Source organism: Trichosporon asahii (assembly GCF_000293215.1).
Source record: "Trichosporon asahii var. asahii CBS 2479 unplaced genomic scaffold scaffold00071, whole genome shotgun sequence".
Classification (NCBI taxonomy): Eukaryota; Fungi; Basidiomycota; class Tremellomycetes; order Trichosporonales; family Trichosporonaceae; genus Trichosporon; species Trichosporon asahii.
In genome coordinates this window covers 430,126-446,502 of record NW_014040854.1, presented here as the reverse complement: position 1 = coordinate 446,502, position 16,377 = coordinate 430,126, and the positions used below count along the sequence as shown (strand labels likewise).

Here is a 16,377-nt window from a genome sequence, read left to right as displayed (position 1 = left end):
GTTGACAAACGTGCAGCCTTCCTGTTTCCTGCTTGAGCAGCAAATGATGAATACAGCGGCGAAGAAGCTGTGCGAACATTTCGATTGGCCAAGCTCTCGTCACAGTCCTGCATGAACTTTGGCAATCACGAAATGCCCTATGGCTCAGTTGGCTAGCGCGTGGAGCTGTTATTCTTAACATACTCCGAGGTCCACGGTTCGAGCCCGTGTGGGGCAGCAAGCAAACGCACAGCGTTACTCTTTTGCTTTTTGTTTCTTCCGGCCTCCTGATGGCCTCCCGGTCTCTGTGCAGCGCTCTCCGATACATAGCATTGCTGATGCATCCGGGTGGGCTGTTGTCATCTTGTGACACCGCCACAGGCGGGTTGCCCCCTCACTGATCCTTCACTTCCTCGAAGGGAAGCGTCGTCGCTTCAGAGCGATACACAATATGGCCCTCAATGTGAGAAGCACACGGCCACGCGTGTGTGTGGACAGTCCAGTGCCAAGGCCATTGTGTCGCGCCTGTCGCCCCTCTCGCCATTCGCACCTCAGAGACACAGCTCGTCGACGCGTCCGCGGAAACACGCGTTCACGCTTTACATGGCGTCAAGTATCTTGCACACCACCCAATGCCCTCCTGAATGTCTCATACATAAGCTCTACTGCACTGATGCTGGTCTGATCCGTTCTCGTCTTCGTCGACCATTCAGTCAAACTCGTAAGTGACACAGCACGCTTTCCGATCTAACGCTCAAGCTCTTCCCTCGGTCGCCATGATGGAGGCGCCATCGATCAGCAAAAGTGCTTCCCCACACTCCTCCCAGGAAGTCGTCGGTAACGAATCTCGGCCTCGCAGTGATCCTCGCCGCTCGGTCACACCTCGAGACCGGGGAAGGGGAAGAGGTAGTGGCCCCGCCCGTTCTGCAAATGGTCGATTCATGAGGGCCACACCTGTGGAAACCGAGTCCATGGTGGACTTGGGCAGCGTCAGTGTCATCCTTGGACCCAGTTCGCCCGCTGGCTCCGTGGCAGTTTCTGCAGAGACTACCAATAGCGCTGGGCCGCCTCAACAGCCTGGGAGCGGTACTTCAACCGTTGTTACTGCCGCCGGACGGAGCCTGCCCGTATGCCAAACGCCTGCTGCCACTCCCAAGGACGAGCCGCTTTCATTCCCGCCCTCCATCCCGTCTACACCCAAGCAAAATGGCACTGGCAACCACGACCTCCGCGTTACTCCAAAAGTGGCAGACGCTTCGAGACTTTCGCTTACTGAGCACAGCACTGCGACGCCAACTCACGATCTCGCCGGCCCATCTTTCGTTGCCCCAGGTGCTTCTCCCTATGAGGCAGTCACCACCGAAGTAGCTTCCGGCAGCAAGACAACGACACCATTACCCGATCCCAAAGGCAAGCAGAAGCGGCAGCTCGGAAGCCTAAGCACCCCCAGTAGCCCCGGGAACCAGGACACGCCCTCGCGACCACAGCGGAAGAAGGCAGTGAGGAGACAGGAGACGCTGGGACCAATCAATTCTGCACAGGAGGCTCCAGCCGGACCGTCGACCGCACCCGTTCAGCCTTGTCAGTTCTTTGGGTCCGCTACTCCTGCTGCGGCGTTTGGCTCGGGCGAGAACGTTGCAGGAGCGTTCCAGAAGTCTTCAACTTTCCCGTACCCTGCTTTACCTGCAAGCACCCCCGTCATTGCACCGCCCGCGGCCGGCCCCTCATCCGGGCAGCTCGAGCCGGCCAAGTTTGCGGACGCCCAGAACCCCCTTCTAGCCCTGACCCCACCGGCACACGGGCAGCGCGTGCAGGACTCCGGGCTCACGCTCGACCAGAAGCAGACGCTTAGGTACATGATATGGGGCCAGCCTCTCGGACTGCCGCCGCCCTCAAACCACGCAGGAATCGGAGACGTGAACGCACCTTTCACCGCTCCGGCCATGGTAGGCGCTGGCACATTCGCCCAGCAGCAAGCTTCACCCCCCGTCCTCGGCCACCACGCTGCCCGTACAGGCGTGATCGCTCAATTCTCCGCGACGACAAGTCCCACTTCATCGTATGGCCCCGCTACAACCACAACGTACCAAGACGCAATGCCTCTAACTGCCTTCCCCATACTGCAAGGCCAGGCCCTTCCACAGTGGCAGCACCCGCCTCTGTATGGCACCCACTACCTTCCCTCATATGACGAGATGGTCAACAACCCAGCAATGCTTTCCAACCCTAACCTCGCCCCTTGGACGACGTTCGCAGCCCACCACGCGAATCGAGGTCAAAACCAAGACTCGTACCCCAACGCCTTGGGGTTGAACTTGAGTGGGAACGGAATGGTGTCAGCCTCCTCCAGCATCTCGAATCCTCAGCCTGCCTTCCAGCACTACGGCGCTCAGCCCAACCAGAACGACCACAATTTGAATGGGTTCAACATACTGGAGGACCCGGACGTGAAGGCGGTAATCGATTACGTTGATAACCTCGCCGCTGGAAACTTGGACTCTTTCAACCCCCCGGCTGGAACAGACGACCATACCCAGCAGGCGGAGGGCACCCAGCCTAACTCGACAGAAGTGGAAGCCCAGTAGATTGGATTGTACTCTGCAGCTCTACCGGTGTTGTATGTCTCCTCCCCTAAATGCATGCACATAGTGAACGATCCGCTTCAACATGCGCTACAAATGCCACCACAGCCGGATGTCGCCACTGTTGAGCCGAAAACCTCCACCACACCGGACCAGCGATCTTGAAACGCTGAAACTGACTTTCGCCTGCAACTTCACCTCACTCTCCACCCCATCTCTCACTACATCCATGATGCCGGAGCCCACAACACGGCATTTCCGGCCGTATCTGCGACCGCCAGAGATCGAGAGCCTGTCGGCACGCCAGAGGGGAAAGCTAAGCGTTGCGCGTGAGGAGCGTCTGCGTCAACAAGCGTGCACCTTCATCGAGCAGGTCGGAGTTCGATGCGGATTGTAAGTTGCAACGTGGTCATGTCCAACTGACACTCAACAGTCCCAGACGGACGATTGCTTCGGCTCAGACGTTGTACATGCGCTTCCACCTGTTCTTCCCGTATGCCGAGTTCCAGTTTGTCGTAAGTTGCCAGAAGCTGCTCCCTTCCCTCGGTAGCTGACAGTCCAGGATGTTGCCCTGACGACCCTCTATGTCTCTTCGAAATTGCACGATACGCTGAAGAAACCGAGAGATATCATCATTGCGAGTTATGGCATCCGATTCCCCCAGCTCGTGCGCAAGGGCAGCACTGCGGTTGATGTATCTAACGTCGACTCTAACGTGCTGGAGCACGAGCGAAAGCGCGTTCTCGGTATCGAGCGGTTGGCCCTCGAAACGATCTGCTTCAACTTCGGAGTCCAGGTGCCTTTCGAGATGGTCATCAAACTGGGGAGGGAGCTTGCATGTGAGTCCCTGGCGCAAATTCGCGGATCAAGGTTAACAGGACAGTGCCCAAGGATGTGATACAGCAAGCCTGGCGCGTAGCAGTTGACGCACATCGAACACCGGCCCCTCTGTCCTATCCTCCTCACATCGTCGCCCTGGGAGCGCTGTATACGTCAGCACTTCTCTCGTCCGAATCGACGGCCCCACATGACAACCCCGACCCCCTCGTCGCGAAGCTCGGCAGCCCCGGCCCATGGGAAGACGAGTATGCTGCGGCCGCTGATGCGGTGGACGATGTCGCTCACTCTCTCCTCGACCTGTACATCACCATCGTCAGTATCCCACCCAATGACCCGAGTCTCCAGTTGTTCAGTCCTTCGCCCGCGAGCCCGCGAGAGAATCCGAGAAGTGGACGACCATCGCCCGCGCCCGGCAATGCACCCACAGTCACGGCTTTCAAGCTGCCGCCGTTCTGGACGTCGCAGAGTCTGACCGAACTCAAGATCCACCTCAGGGATAGGAACCCAGGTGTGATGTGGCCGGCAGAGGAAGACACGGAGCTGCCAGAGGGCATGGGCCGGAACGATGGCACGGTACGCTTCATGTGGGATTGAATAGAGGTGTCTGGACTGCCGCCGTTGGGCGTCGAGACGCCGGTTAGACTGTATGTTGTACTAATGATGCATAGTGCATGAATGCTAGACCTCAGAGTCTAGAGCCCGGGAATATAAGTCTAATTGAACATGGTCAAACTTCTGATGTGCTTGTCTACGGCGGCGCGGAACTGGTCGTTGTCGATCCCTCGCTCGCGCGAGTCCATCTCGACGAGCGGATTCCGGACAACAAAGTCGACGAACGGCCCCGTGTGGATCTGGCGCAAAACGAAACGCAGCGAATCGGTTGACGGGTCAGACAGCAGCACAAACTTGTACCCCGTCAGCGTCTCGTACAGGTGCAATCCGTATTGTGATGTCTTGTACGATGTGAACTGCTCGTCTCTGTGCGTGGTCAGCTAAGAACGCAGCGCGACAGCTGGTATAAGATGAAGGCGGATATCGCCTTGAGACTCACTTTCCAGACAGCTTCTTGACAAGATTCCGCATGCTGAGAACAACACCGTAGACAAGCTTGGCCTCCTCATCGAACGGCAGCCCCGGTCCGGACTTCCTGGCCGTGCCAGCCACGACGCTGCCGGTCTGTGCTTGTTGCGGGTGCTGACCCATCTGCCCCGGCTGGTTGGGTTGTCCCCCCGACGACGAACTGAATATAGACTCGCGTTGTCCCGGCGCCGTCGCCGCCTGCAGCCGGTGGACGTCCGGCTTGTCGTTCGCCGACGGCCGCACTGGGCGTGTCCGGTGCCAGTCCTGGTAGTATACGCAGTCGCAGTGCCTACATGTTAGCTTGCGCTTAGCAACCCAGAAGCGGTTCAGCTCCCAGTCACTCACCTGTCGAAGATGTACAGCGAGTAGATCGTCATGACGTGTGACTGCTCGCGCGGAGGATGCTGATGTCGTTGAGCTCGTCGATCGTCGAACGCACCTTGGACATCTCGTCGACGCATCATGATTCGGAGGCCACGTGGTGCGGAGTGCGATCTCCGCGATATGACGTACCGGAGCCGATATGAGGAGAGGTTAGTGGACCGGTTTCACGAAAACAAACGCTATGGAGTGCGCCGATCGGGCCTTCCCTCTGCTCCAACGTTGACGACGAGCCGCCATGCCGAAGAGGACAGCGCCAGAACCATCAAAACCATCAAAGAAGGCGAAAGGGAAGGGGAAGGCGGTTCAGGCCTCCTTGACGACCTTCCTATCGCCTAGCAAGAGGGCCAAACGTGAAACGAGCGTGGTTGTGCTGTCGGATTCGGACGATGACGACGACGTGATCGAGATCGTCGAGACTAAAGAAGAAGCAAAGGACGTCAAGCAAAAGAGTCAAGAGCCGATACCGATTGAGACCGACGAGGAGATGGCTCGGCGGTTGGCCGCAGAATGGGCTGCTGAAGCGGGAGAGCCACCACCGCCCAGCCAGGAGAAGGAAGACAAGCCGGTCGACGAGAAGCCTGACACCAAGCCAGACGTGAAGGAGGAAGTCGAACCACCACTCAAGCCGGTGCACCCCATTTTCGTGCGGTCAATACCAACATCTCCCTCGAAGCCTGTGAAAGCTGAGCCTGGCAGCAACTCAACGAGCGTCAAGAAAGAGCCGATCGCCGGTCCCTTACGACCACGCGCTGGCCCTGCACAGCCAGTCGATCCCGTCGACTTCGACATGGACTCGCTTCTCTTCAACCCCTCATCAGTCGACACCTCGGGGTGGCCGGGCGGACGGCTGCCATACTCCATTCTTGTTGGCGTCTACTGCCAAGTGGCCGGCACGCGCTCCCGCATCATCATCGTGCGGGTGCTGACCAAGTGAGCTTTGATGGACCCTCTCGAGCTAACACCAGCTTCCTTCGACTGCTTCTGCACGCATCACCAGAAGACCTCGCTTGCAGCATGTACCTGCTCAGCAACCACCTGCGTCCGACGTACGAAGCGTGCGAGCTCGGCATCGGATCCAGCATTCTCACAAAGGTGATCCAGGAAGTCTCAGGTCTACAGGCACGAGATCTGAAGCGACTGTACATCAAGAGCGGCGATCCAGGAGACGTCGCTTTCGAGGCGAAGACGAACGTTCGCACACTCGTGCAGCCCGCCCCTCTCATCGCTTACGACGTCTACGCTCGTCTGCTGAGGCTAGCGGATATCAAGGGCGTTCAGAGCGGGAAGCAGAAGACGGACATCATCCGCCGCCTGCTCGTGCAAGCGAGGGGTGAAGAAGTACGGTATCTCGTGCGGACGCTCATATCCAACCTACGGGTGAGTTGAAGCTACCGCGCGCAAAACTGACGACAGATCGGTGCCGTGCGTCTCACGCTGCTCACGGCCCTCGCGCGAGCTGCGGCGCTGCACGAAGCTCCGTCTGAGCTGCTGAGTCGCGTACAACCTCAGCCTGAGAAGAAGAAGGTCGTTGACCCAGCGAGAGAAGAGGTCGAAGCGCTATGTGCGGACGCAGCTGCGCTCGTCAGGCGGACCTACGTCCGGCATCCGAACTATGGCGACCTCTCCGCCGGTGTCCTGCAGGGGCTGGAGGGCCTGGAGGAATGCGTGCCACTCAGCGTCGGCATCCCTATCTCGCCCATGCTCGGCTCGATTACCCGCTCCCTGGACGAAGTGTACGATCGCCTCGGCACGCTCCCCTTCACCGCCGAAGCGAAGCTGGACGGTCAGCGCCTGCAAATGCACGTCCGCGTCGACGGGCCGAAGGAGCAGGACTCGAAGGGCGGCAAGTGGGTCGAGAGGGATGGACGGAGGGCGTGGGTCCGTCTGTTCTCGAGACATCTCGAGGACATGACCGAGAAATACCCCGATATCTGCCTCACGGCTCTCGAGCTCACGAAGGACTTGACGCATAAGCGGAAACCGTTCCCCGACGACGGTTTCTCGGAGCCGTCTGCGGCGGCCATGGAGCTGCTTGAGACGCCGCGCGTCACGTCACTCATCATCGACGCCGAGATCGTCGCGATCGACAAGGTTACAGGCGAGAAGCGCACGTTCCAGGAACTGACAAACCGCGCAAAGAAGGACGTCCGCGTCGAGGATATCAAGGTTGTGGTTGATATCTGCGCGTTCGACCTCATGCTCATCAACGATGTGGTACGTGCTACATTGCTAGAAATACAGCATCTATGGAATGGAAGACTGAAAGGGCTGACGCGCAGCCGCTCCTCTCTGTCCCGCTGATCCACCGACGGCACCTCCTGCGCCAGCTGCTCCGCCCTGTGCGGTCCGAGGACCCGCACTTCGCTCGCTTCTCCCACATCGAGAACATTGACAGCAACAACCTGCCCGATCAGGCGGCGCTGCGGTCGTTCTTCGACAAGGTTGTCGAGCAGAAGGCGGAGGGCCTCATGGTGAAGCTCCTCGACACGGGCATCACGGAGACGACGGAGGTCATCGAGGTAGAAGAGCCTGCCGACGGAATCAAGGTTGAGGAGAAGATCAGCCGCAAGAAGGCGCTCCCAGCGACCTACGAGCCAGACCAGCGAAGTGCTGGCTGGCTCAAGGTCAAGAAGGACTACCTCGAAGGGCTAGGCGACTCGCTGGACCTCGTCCCCATCGGCGCGTGGTGGGGCAACGGACGGAAGGCGGGGTGGTGGAGTCCGATCTTGCTTGCGGCGCGGAATCCGGAGAGCGGAGCGCTCGAGGCGGTGTGCAAGTGTGAGTTTGCCGGGTTGATAATGTGATGCGTGGGATGCGATACTGATGAAACAGGTATGTCGGGCTTCACGGATGCGTTCTACAAGAACCTCATCGCGCGGTACCCGCCGGAAGGGTCGGACGCGACGTCGACAGATGCGCCGCTCGGCTACGTCGAGACGGGTGGACTCGTGCCAAGTATTTGGTTTGAGCCCAAGGAAGTGTGGGAGATTCGGGGTGCCGAGTGAGTGACTTGGCGCGGTATCAGACTGACGAGTCAGCATCACGCTGTCGCCCGTGTATCCCGCGGGTGCAAGTTACATCGGCGGCGAGCGCGGACTCAGCTTACGCTTCCCCCGCTTCATCCGGATACGCGAGGACAAGGGCGTGGACGAGGCGACGACGGCGGAGGAGCTGGCAGAGATGTACCGGCGGCAGATGGAGCGGCCTCCGCCGGTGGGAGAGTTGCCGGTTCGACCGCAGTCGGACGGCGAGGACGAGGGTGACGGCGAGGCTTAGGCGCGCCACACGTTCATGACGTGGTCGTAGAACGAGCATGTAGCCACAGTACTAGTCGGTCCGTCCTCCTTGCGGCGGCACCAGTCGGCGCCGTAGCCGAGCGTGCCGGGGAAGGTGGAGATGATCTCGCCCTGGTCGACACGGCGGCAGAGTTCGCCGCCAGCGAGAGCGTCAGGAAGACGCACGACGGCGAAGCCGCCGTGCATGCACGCATTGAGAATGTCGCCGCGGCGCTCAGCTGACGGATGCCAACGCGTGCGCCAGATACCGCCCGGAAGCTCCATCTCGAGCAGAGGAAGGCCGGGCGAACGGGCGTCAAAGATGCGCAGGTTCGAGTCGTAACTTCCGACCGCAAGGACGTGCTCAGCGTAAGGGCTTGGCGCGATCGTAGTGACACCAGCGTCGAATCTGCACTGTCAGCTAGAGCCGACCTATGTCTTAGCTCACCTCTTGTTGATGAACGTCGCCATCTGGGGCGCACGCAGATCCCAGCGCTTCAGACGACAGTCGTCGCCTCCGCTCCAGACGGTGTTCTGGTCGTCTCCGTAAGCCGCAATCCAGGGCTCAAAGTCGTGCGCATGCCACTCCTCAGTCACCTCCCATCCTTCAGGCCGGGCAGAGAGGTGCGCGAGGGCGCCGTTCGACAGCGACGAGATCAGGCCCTTGCCATCCTTCGCATAGTCGAGGGAGAGCACGAGCCGGCTCTCGTCCGTGACCTGGACCTTGGACTTTTCGCTGAGCTTTCCGTCGGCAAAGTCGAACTGCGTGATCGCACCCTTGGCGTCGGCGACACTGAGTGCGGCCTCGGTAGGCGACCACTTGACGTCGAGGATCGCCGCGGTCTCGGTCCGCTGCACCTCGATTCTGTAATTAGCATCATCATACGGATAAACGAAATGTGGACCCCTAAGGGGGTGGTGGGGCCGGTCCGAATGTTCCGAACACTAGGAGGAACTCACGGAGTGTCACCGTCAAGCTTGAACAGATAGAGCCGACCGACACGCGGCGCGGGCGGAGTCGCCTCGTCGCTGTCGCTTTCAGAGTCGTCGCCGTCGACGACTTTGGAGTACTCGGTGGTAGTGCCGTTTGTGGAGCCATTGGGCTGGCCGTTCTCTGAGGCGCTGCCGTTCGCTGCCTTCGTCGGCTTGGTGACGGGGATCACCTGGTACGTGCCGCAGGTGAAGTACTGCTCGTTCCCCGCGTGCGGGCAGAACTCGATCGAGTCGGCGGTGTACTCGGTGTCGACCGTGGCGAGAGCGTCGGCTTCGGACATGTCAGCAAATTTCGTTCCTGTCTTCTGTGGACAGTTTGTTTTCGTCAAGAGTAAGAGTGTATTGTCAAGGAAGAAGAAGGAGGAAGGTCAAAGTCGAGTGGCGCCTTGTTAACGAACAGGCGTGCGGGGGCGCAGGCCATCTGAGCGCCGTGAGGGTGCAAGTACGGCGCCGTTGAGCCTGTGAGTGGATGGATCGGCCGTGCGGCGTGCGCGTGTGCGGTGGATCGGACGGTGGTCGACAGCTGACAGGCGGGCAGTCGCTGGATGCACAGGCGCACCTAAATTTCCGACAATCGACAATCGGCGGCGAACCCTTGGCCCTTTCAGGCCCGAGGTTGGCCCGGGTTGGTACCGAAGTACCGAATGTAGCACGCCCAGTGCACCCAGCGCACCCAGCGGGTCAGCGGCCCTGCACGCCGTTATCGGCGTCTAAGCCCGCGCACATCGCGCACGCATGATCCATGTCCCGCAACCCACCGAGTAACCTTGCTTCTTCCAAACGAGGCCCAACGGATGTGACGTCCTAGCGCCAACTTGCACCTGACCTCCCGCATCATGGTCTCGGTGCTCGTTCGGCAGCACATCGGCACCTCATCGGCACAAGTCTGCCTGGCATCGTCTGTCATGCTCGTCTACTCACACTGCGGAGGGGGCGACGGGCTGTCCGAGCTCGTGTCCGACATATGCCGTTCCGGGATCCCGTGCATTGGTCCGACGGTGCTCGCGTTGTCGGCCGTGATGGGTGAGTTTGCACGCGATGAGGGGGTGGTTTGTTTGTCGATGAGAGCAACAGTCGGAGCGAGGTTTATCTGATTGCATCGGGGAGTATGGAGGCTTTATAAACGGCGAGCTTTGCATACCGCAAAGTCGAGCGGCAAGCAAGATCTGCCAGACCCTCGGGTGCGGGTCGGTAGATATGTGCCCAGGCGCACCATGCGGGCGGCGAAGTGGCCAGGTCTGGGCACATGCATAGTTATTCCTGTCCTGCAACAGCCGATCGCAGCAGATCACTGTTGCGCGCCGTGCGACGCCCGAAAGGAGGGCATGGAGGAGGGAGCGCGAGGAACCCGTGCCAAAGCAGGAACCGTAGGCTGAGCCGAGCTTGCGTGCCAGAGCCGTATCGAAGGAGACAAGGCGCCATACCCACCGTGGAATCTGTAAATCACCGATGCTGCATCCTTTGGGCTAAGCGTCTCAGGAGGAATGCCGGAACGCTGAGCTGACCAAGGAGAAATCAGCGCTTTCGCCGTCGGAGGACCTCGATTTCGATCTCGATTAGGGTGACTTCCCTACTCCCACTATGTCAGTTTCGATCAGACTTCTGTAGAACCTGGGCATGCTTGACTTGAGCTGCTCAATCTTCCACAGTCGCAGTGGAAAACCGAGCACTACCACTGGGAGGGCCAGGCGCTTCCATTCCTCACTAGGATCAAGCTCAGAATAATGAGGCAGGCGTCTAGTCTCCCACCTGTCGTTCTTCCATCATCTGTCTTGTTCCACAGCAACTCGCATGACCAATGCTCCACAATCTTGCACAAACGTTTGCACTGCATCTGGAGGTTGTGGAGCAAGAACAAGCCCCGGAAGCGCGGAGGAGAGCGCTACCGCGGCGTCGGGTAAACCAAGCTGGCGGTGCGAAAGTTGATCCTCGATAAACGTCGTCGAGCGCTGCCTGGATAAACTCTCGCAAGAAGCGAGTCCGATATCCGCGCGCGTACGAATGCAGGAGACGACTGCGGTATCGCTGCTCCGCACATAGCCATGTCTAGCTGCTCCGTTGCTCCACTACGTAGCCGCGGCAGGCTCGTCGGAGGCAGCGATGCCGCAGCCGTGCCGCGTGCCGCCCCTGCTGGCGGGTCTGGAACCAGTTGGTGTCGCAGTTCTTGCCGACTTTCGCGAGGCGCAGCGGGCTGATAGGCTGCCCGGCTGCCTGCCTGCGCACGCTCTGAGCTCTCGTAGCTTTCTCAACTCTCTCAGAGTGCAGCGCTGTGACGGCGTACCTATCACGTACCTTTAGTGCTCCAGCGCTCCGTTCCACATTCCACACCCAGGGCGGCAGTTCAGCCGCCCCCCGCCGACCGTCCTGTATCCTCTGCTTCATTCCACCACAGCTGCTCGTCAACAGCCGTACCACGACGATAAGACGGAATGCATGCGGTTAACAATCTCTGATATTAGTGGATACGAGTGGACCTGTCTCCGCCTTCTCGCTGCCAAGTTGGACAGTTCTGGCAGAAATACCGGGGATGCATCGGAAGGTCAGCGGCGCCAAAGCAGTCGGCGCCCGCTTCGAAGAGACATTGTCGTTGATCTCGGCACCACTGCGAGAATGTGCAAGCCGTGTGCATGACAGAGAGCTGACAGGTCGTGCATGACCAGACGCCCATAACGGAGTCTGGCCACTCTGGAGCGAGCAAGATGGAGATGGCAAGGTGAGCAGGACAGGTCCTGCGCCTCGGTGAGGGTGAGCTCGTTTCGAACCTCTCCCCAAGGTGACAATCCTCACACTGCCCTCGCCGGCCGCATCACCTCCACCTCGCAGATCGCAGATCTGCGGTGAAAGACTTCTGCGAGACTGAAACACTGTCGCCTACCTCCATCGCGGGATCGCGGAACTGCGACCTGTGCAGCTGAGATCTGGGACGGGTCTGCGTCTCAGTAAATAGGACACTGGACCGAGTGGCACATCACCGGAGGTCGGCGTCGTGCCACCGGGTTCCTTGGCTGGCCAGATTGGTCTGGCTGGGCCGAAACCCATTACAGATGCAGATCTCTTACCAGTCTCCCGGGTCCATATGTCCGCGCCGGCCCACCGAGAAGCTCAGCATGAGGTGGGATAGGTCCGCATCCAGATCTCATCGGTTGATTAAAAGTTCAGGTGGGTAGGTCGCAGCACCGGTTGATCCTCGTGGGCAGGCCCATGCCCACAATATCTCAATATCTAAGCGAGGTTTTGACACCGGCCCTTGCGATGAAGGCACGAGTCGACTCAAGCGACATCTGATGAGCCTGGCTGCTGCTTCATTCCAGACGCAGGTCTGAAGGCATGGTCAACCTGCGAGTCATCTGGACAGCCGGTTCGATGTAAAGCACAGAATCTGCATGGTGAGGATGTACAAGAGCACCGCTGACGAGACTGGATGCTGACGTGATGGAGGCTACACAAAGGCTTACGGCGTGAGGAACTAAGGCCCGCATGATGGATAGGGGCTGAACGCAGACGACTTCTTGGATGTCTTACGCCGCCCATGCGCTAGGCTAGGATGTCCCCGACCACCTAGACGGCAGGGGAAGAAGGGACGAGGCACTTGTCGAGGCCAAGGCAGATGTTGTGCTTGCAGCCAGAGGTGCTCTTAAGCTTTGGGGTCGCGGCGAGGCGCGCAGCCGCGGTCTTGGGGCGCTTGTAGGTTGCACTGAAGGGGGACTGGGGGATTGCCTCGCGGCCCTCGCTGATCCTGCGCTTGGGAGCCTGCTGCGCCTGGTTGGGCGTGGAGACAGGAGGCTGCTGGTTGATGGGCATCCAGTCAAAGGCCTGGGCATCAACTTTGGCGGGAGTCTGCATCGCGTTCTTGTCAGTGGGCTGGACGGACTTGGAGGCTCCATTCTGGGCAGGCGGCTGCGAGGCACTGGAACCTTTGGTCGTAGCTTCAGCAAATGCCGCACGAGCCTTGCGGGCGATCTGCAGGGACAGCTCGTCATCGTCGGATTCAGCCAGGAAGGGGGACGGCGAGCGCATGGATTCGATATCCGACTCGTGCTCGCCACCCGCACCTTCGGCGTCGCTGTCCTCGGTATCATAGACTAAAGCGCGAGGGCGAGGAATGGTGGTACCCGAGTCGTCATCATGTTCAGAGTCGTGGATGCCGGTCGAGGAGCTGGGGCTCGAGTCCAGAACCTGGGACGTGTTCTTGTCAGGAATGGCGGGGACGGTCTCGATGGACTGCGACTGAGATTTGATTGTCACGGAAGTAGCTGAGGCATCCGCCTTGAGCTTCCTGCAATGTCAGAGTTTCCAAGAAGCAAGGTAACTCACTCCCAGACCTTCATGCACATTTCGCTCGAGAGACCCGGCACAACGTCCTCAAAGTCCACGTCAGTGTTGAGGGCGTGTTCGTGGAGGTGCTCGAGGATACGGGCAACATGGCTCGAACCGAGCGAGATCACGAGTTCGTCGGGCTTGGCGTCCATGGTGATGCGATAGAATGGGGTGGATGCGCCGGTTAGAGGTAAGTGGAAAGAGAGTGAGCGTAAATATGAGCAACGATGAAGAGGGAAGGCATGTCGCTGCGCAAGGAAGGAGGGCCGCAGTGCCAAAGGATGAGGGCGCAACAAGGTCTGTGATGAGTCACCTCGATCGGCAGCACGGCCGCAAGCGTCCTTGCTACGTGCGCCCCATCGTCACCGCAGCCGAACGCAGCCTCTGGGGAAACTGCAGCATGCAGCTTCTGAGGCGGCGAATAACACCTGCACGTCGCATGTGCACCAGAACGACAGACCTATTCAGTGCATCTAACGGGGACTAAACAACTTCATAAACTCGCATTTACTGGTCGTCAGTCACTGAGATGCGAAGGGATACTCACGGTGTAGAACTTGCGGTTAGGGTTCTTGCCGAACAGGTCCTCACGGAGCTCGGGAAGCATCTTCTCCTCGAGGATCTTGACACGCTCGGCGAGGGTGTTGTCGACCTTGATACGTCCCTGCATGGAGGAGCCGATAACTCCACCAGCGGAGTCGTCAGGAAGCGAGTCCTTGTACTCGACGGTTGATGTACGTCCAGACATGTCCTTGTACTTCTTGACGGCGGCGTCCGAAGCCTTCTTCACGAGATCCTTGTCCTTCGGACGGTGCTCGATGAGGACGTCCTCGCCGAGGAGGAGAAGAAGGACCTGCGGTCAGCACCACCTGCAAAGCTGCACCCACCTCGAGAACCAGCGACTCCATGGCCTCAGGGTACTTGTCACTGTCAGAGAGCGCCTTGACCTTCTTTCCGGCCTCGTCGAAGAGCTGCTGGAGGTGCTCCTCGCGCTTGCGGAGAACCTCGAGTCGAGACTGGTTGAGAGCAGTCGACTGGGCGCTTACGGTCAGCTTCTCCATTGTATGGACAGCTTACATCTTCCATCCAACCTCGGCCTGCTTGCGCTTCTTCTCGTACTGGGCGTCGATGGCGAGAGACTCCTGACGGACGATCTTGGCCTGTATTCACAATTCGCGATTGGTCGTGGAATGTCAACAGAGGATCGACGTCAGCTCCGCTCTCGATATCTCGATGAAGCAAGCTCACCTTCTCGATTGCAAACTCCTCGTCGGCCTTGATCTGAATCTCACGAGCCTTGTCCCGAGCCTCCTGCGAGATGAAAGCCACCTGGGACAGTTAGCATGCTGAACACGATCACCAGCGATGGGCCGCCGGCTTACGGTGGCACGAGGGGCGTACACTTCAGCTAGACAGCAGAGAACTCACCATCTTGTTCATCTCGGACTGGATCTCAGAGTCATCAAGGGCACCGGCGCGCGACATGTTGGGCAGTTGTTTGTGATGAGGTGACTGTCAGGATAGCTGAAGGCAGTCAACGCCGAGCACCAGCAGCAGCGGTGCACCATCGTCACGTCAGGCCGTCATCCGGACCTCCACCGCACCTTGTCCGCTCCTCCCACATACCGCGCCCGTCAATCACTCGTTCCTGTCAGCCGAAACGGCAGCCACCGGCGTACGCTGATCTCATGTGTGCAACAGCTTTCGAAACGGACGCAGCAAAAGTCACAGAACTGAATACATGTAGCAAGAAAAACAGTGGTACAAAGGTTACAAATGTCGGTCTGCCAACGCCTCGGACCAAGCAATTCCACAGGTCATCGCGCCTCACACCCGAAGGCGGGCGCCTAGTGCAGTATTAACTTGGCATGAAGACGCAGCCGTTTAGACGGTGCAGACACAGAGGGCTGCGAAGCCCCCCTCGGTTCATTCTAGGAAACGGGAACGCGAGACCCAACACCGAAGAGAAGGGAATCGAACTTTTATGTTTCTGCGTTGTCAGCTGCATCCCCAGTGCCGACCACATAGGTCAAAACTCACCCAAGGATTTTGTTCAAAGAAGAACTCCAGGATGCAGCGCGTTCAAGAATTTATGGACGCTGAGCCTGGCCGGAGTTTGGTCCCGCCAATCCTCGCCCCGTTCGCTCGCCCTCTCGCTCATGTCTAGTGATGGAAGACGACCACGTGGCATTGTCAGCCTCACCTTCCAAAATTGTCAGGCACACACACTCGACATGTCTCCTTTGAACTTTCCGAGCTCGCTTTCATTAGCGTTCAAAAACCCCAAAGCAACGTCGACCACTATGTTCGGCTTCGTCCGCCTCCTTGCCGGCTCCTCGCGCCAGTGCAGCACGCACGCACGCGCCATGCCCCGCATGGCTGCCGTCGCCGCCCGCCTTCCCCTCGCCCGCCCCATGGCGCCTCCGATTGCCGCCCCCCAGGCCCTCAAGGCTGTCGGCCAGATTCGCGGCATGAAGGTCAGGAGCAGTGTCAAGAAGTTCTGCGATGGCTGCAGCGTTGTCCGCCGGTGAGTAGCTACGCCAGTCACGCGACGTTGGTGCCGTGGGTATGCCTTGTAGCGGCCACATTGAGTACTATTTGCACTGCATACCTTGCGCGCCGACGATGGCGTGTGATGTACTCAAGGTGTACGCTCAAGAACTCCTTGGCGGCCTTCAATTAGTGACACTGGCTATCCATACGTCTTTGACAGCCGCTGACTTTGGCAGTAAGGGAAGAATCTACATCGTCTGCTCGAAGAACCCCAAGCACAAGCAGCGCCAGGGTTAAGACGTTGTCCTCCTCCCTCAGCATAGAAATCTAGCATACGGTATTAGCATGTATCACTCGCATCTCCTTTCTTGCGATCCGCGGCCATTCAAGATGTTTTGAGATGTTGCTTCATGTTCCCTATAGAATTACAAATG

The 16,377-nt window shown here is 59.1% G+C and overlaps 8 protein-coding genes and 1 non-coding gene across 9 annotated transcripts; 5 read left to right on the top strand and 4 right to left on the bottom strand.

Annotated features, from left to right (window-relative positions):
• The first annotated feature begins 133 nt into the window (after positions 1 to 133).
• Positions 134 to 217, top strand: A1Q1_t421. The gene has a single exon. It is a non-coding gene; the product is annotated as a tRNA-Asn (tRNA).
• A 538-nt stretch (positions 218 to 755) lies between these two features.
• A1Q1_05019 (uncharacterized protein) lies at positions 756 to 2,564 on the top strand (the record flags this gene model as incomplete). Its single annotated transcript, XM_014321826.1, has 1 exon — positions 756 to 2,564. One exon carries the CDS (start codon positions 756 to 758, stop codon positions 2,562 to 2,564), a length of 1,809 nt encoding a protein of 602 aa, XP_014177301.1.
• Positions 2,565 to 2,793: 229 nt separating this feature from the next.
• Positions 2,794 to 3,995, top strand: A1Q1_05018 (uncharacterized protein; the record flags this gene model as incomplete). Its single annotated transcript, XM_014321825.1, has 4 exons — positions 2,794 to 2,954; positions 3,001 to 3,076; positions 3,124 to 3,400; positions 3,445 to 3,995. The coding sequence occupies 4 exons, from the start codon at positions 2,794 to 2,796 to the stop codon at positions 3,993 to 3,995; spliced, it is 1,065 nt and encodes a 354-aa protein (XP_014177300.1).
• Positions 3,996 to 4,114: 119 nt separating this feature from the next.
• On the bottom strand, positions 4,115 to 4,945 carry A1Q1_05017 (uncharacterized protein; the record flags this gene model as incomplete). Its single annotated transcript, XM_014321824.1, has 3 exons — positions 4,115 to 4,379; positions 4,453 to 4,770; positions 4,827 to 4,945. 3 exons carry the CDS (start codon positions 4,943 to 4,945, stop codon positions 4,115 to 4,117), a joined length of 702 nt encoding a protein of 233 aa, XP_014177299.1.
• A 155-nt stretch (positions 4,946 to 5,100) lies between these two features.
• A1Q1_05016 (DNA ligase) lies at positions 5,101 to 7,870 on the top strand (the record flags this gene model as incomplete). Its single annotated transcript, XM_014321823.1, has 6 exons — positions 5,101 to 5,778; positions 5,831 to 5,911; positions 5,967 to 6,215; positions 6,279 to 7,079; positions 7,145 to 7,643; positions 7,698 to 7,870. 6 exons carry the CDS (start codon positions 5,101 to 5,103, stop codon positions 7,868 to 7,870), a joined length of 2,481 nt encoding a protein of 826 aa, XP_014177298.1.
• Positions 7,871 to 8,137: 267 nt separating this feature from the next.
• Positions 8,138 to 9,414, bottom strand: A1Q1_05015 (uncharacterized protein; the record flags this gene model as incomplete). Its single annotated transcript, XM_014321822.1, has 3 exons — positions 8,138 to 8,549; positions 8,589 to 9,005; positions 9,101 to 9,414. The coding sequence occupies 3 exons, from the start codon at positions 9,412 to 9,414 to the stop codon at positions 8,138 to 8,140; spliced, it is 1,143 nt and encodes a 380-aa protein (XP_014177297.1).
• Positions 9,415 to 12,691: 3,277 nt separating this feature from the next.
• A1Q1_05014 (uncharacterized protein) lies at positions 12,692 to 13,602 on the bottom strand (the record flags this gene model as incomplete). The annotated part of the gene is made up of 2 exons (XM_014321821.1): positions 12,692 to 13,409; positions 13,448 to 13,602. The coding sequence occupies 2 exons, from the start codon at positions 13,600 to 13,602 to the stop codon at positions 12,692 to 12,694; spliced, it is 873 nt and encodes a 290-aa protein (XP_014177296.1).
• Positions 13,603 to 13,967: 365 nt separating this feature from the next.
• A1Q1_05013 (vacuolar ATP synthase subunit e) lies at positions 13,968 to 14,935 on the bottom strand (the record flags this gene model as incomplete). Its single annotated transcript, XM_014321820.1, has 4 exons — positions 13,968 to 14,252; positions 14,338 to 14,484; positions 14,528 to 14,779; positions 14,879 to 14,935. 4 exons carry the CDS (start codon positions 14,933 to 14,935, stop codon positions 13,968 to 13,970), a joined length of 741 nt encoding a protein of 246 aa, XP_014177295.1.
• An 818-nt stretch (positions 14,936 to 15,753) lies between these two features.
• Positions 15,754 to 16,240, top strand: A1Q1_05012 (50S ribosomal protein l36; the record flags this gene model as incomplete). The annotated part of the gene is made up of 2 exons (XM_014321819.1): positions 15,754 to 15,977; positions 16,030 to 16,240. 2 exons carry the CDS (start codon positions 15,754 to 15,756, stop codon positions 16,238 to 16,240), a joined length of 435 nt encoding a protein of 144 aa, XP_014177294.1.
• Positions 16,241 to 16,377: the final 137 nt, after the last annotated feature.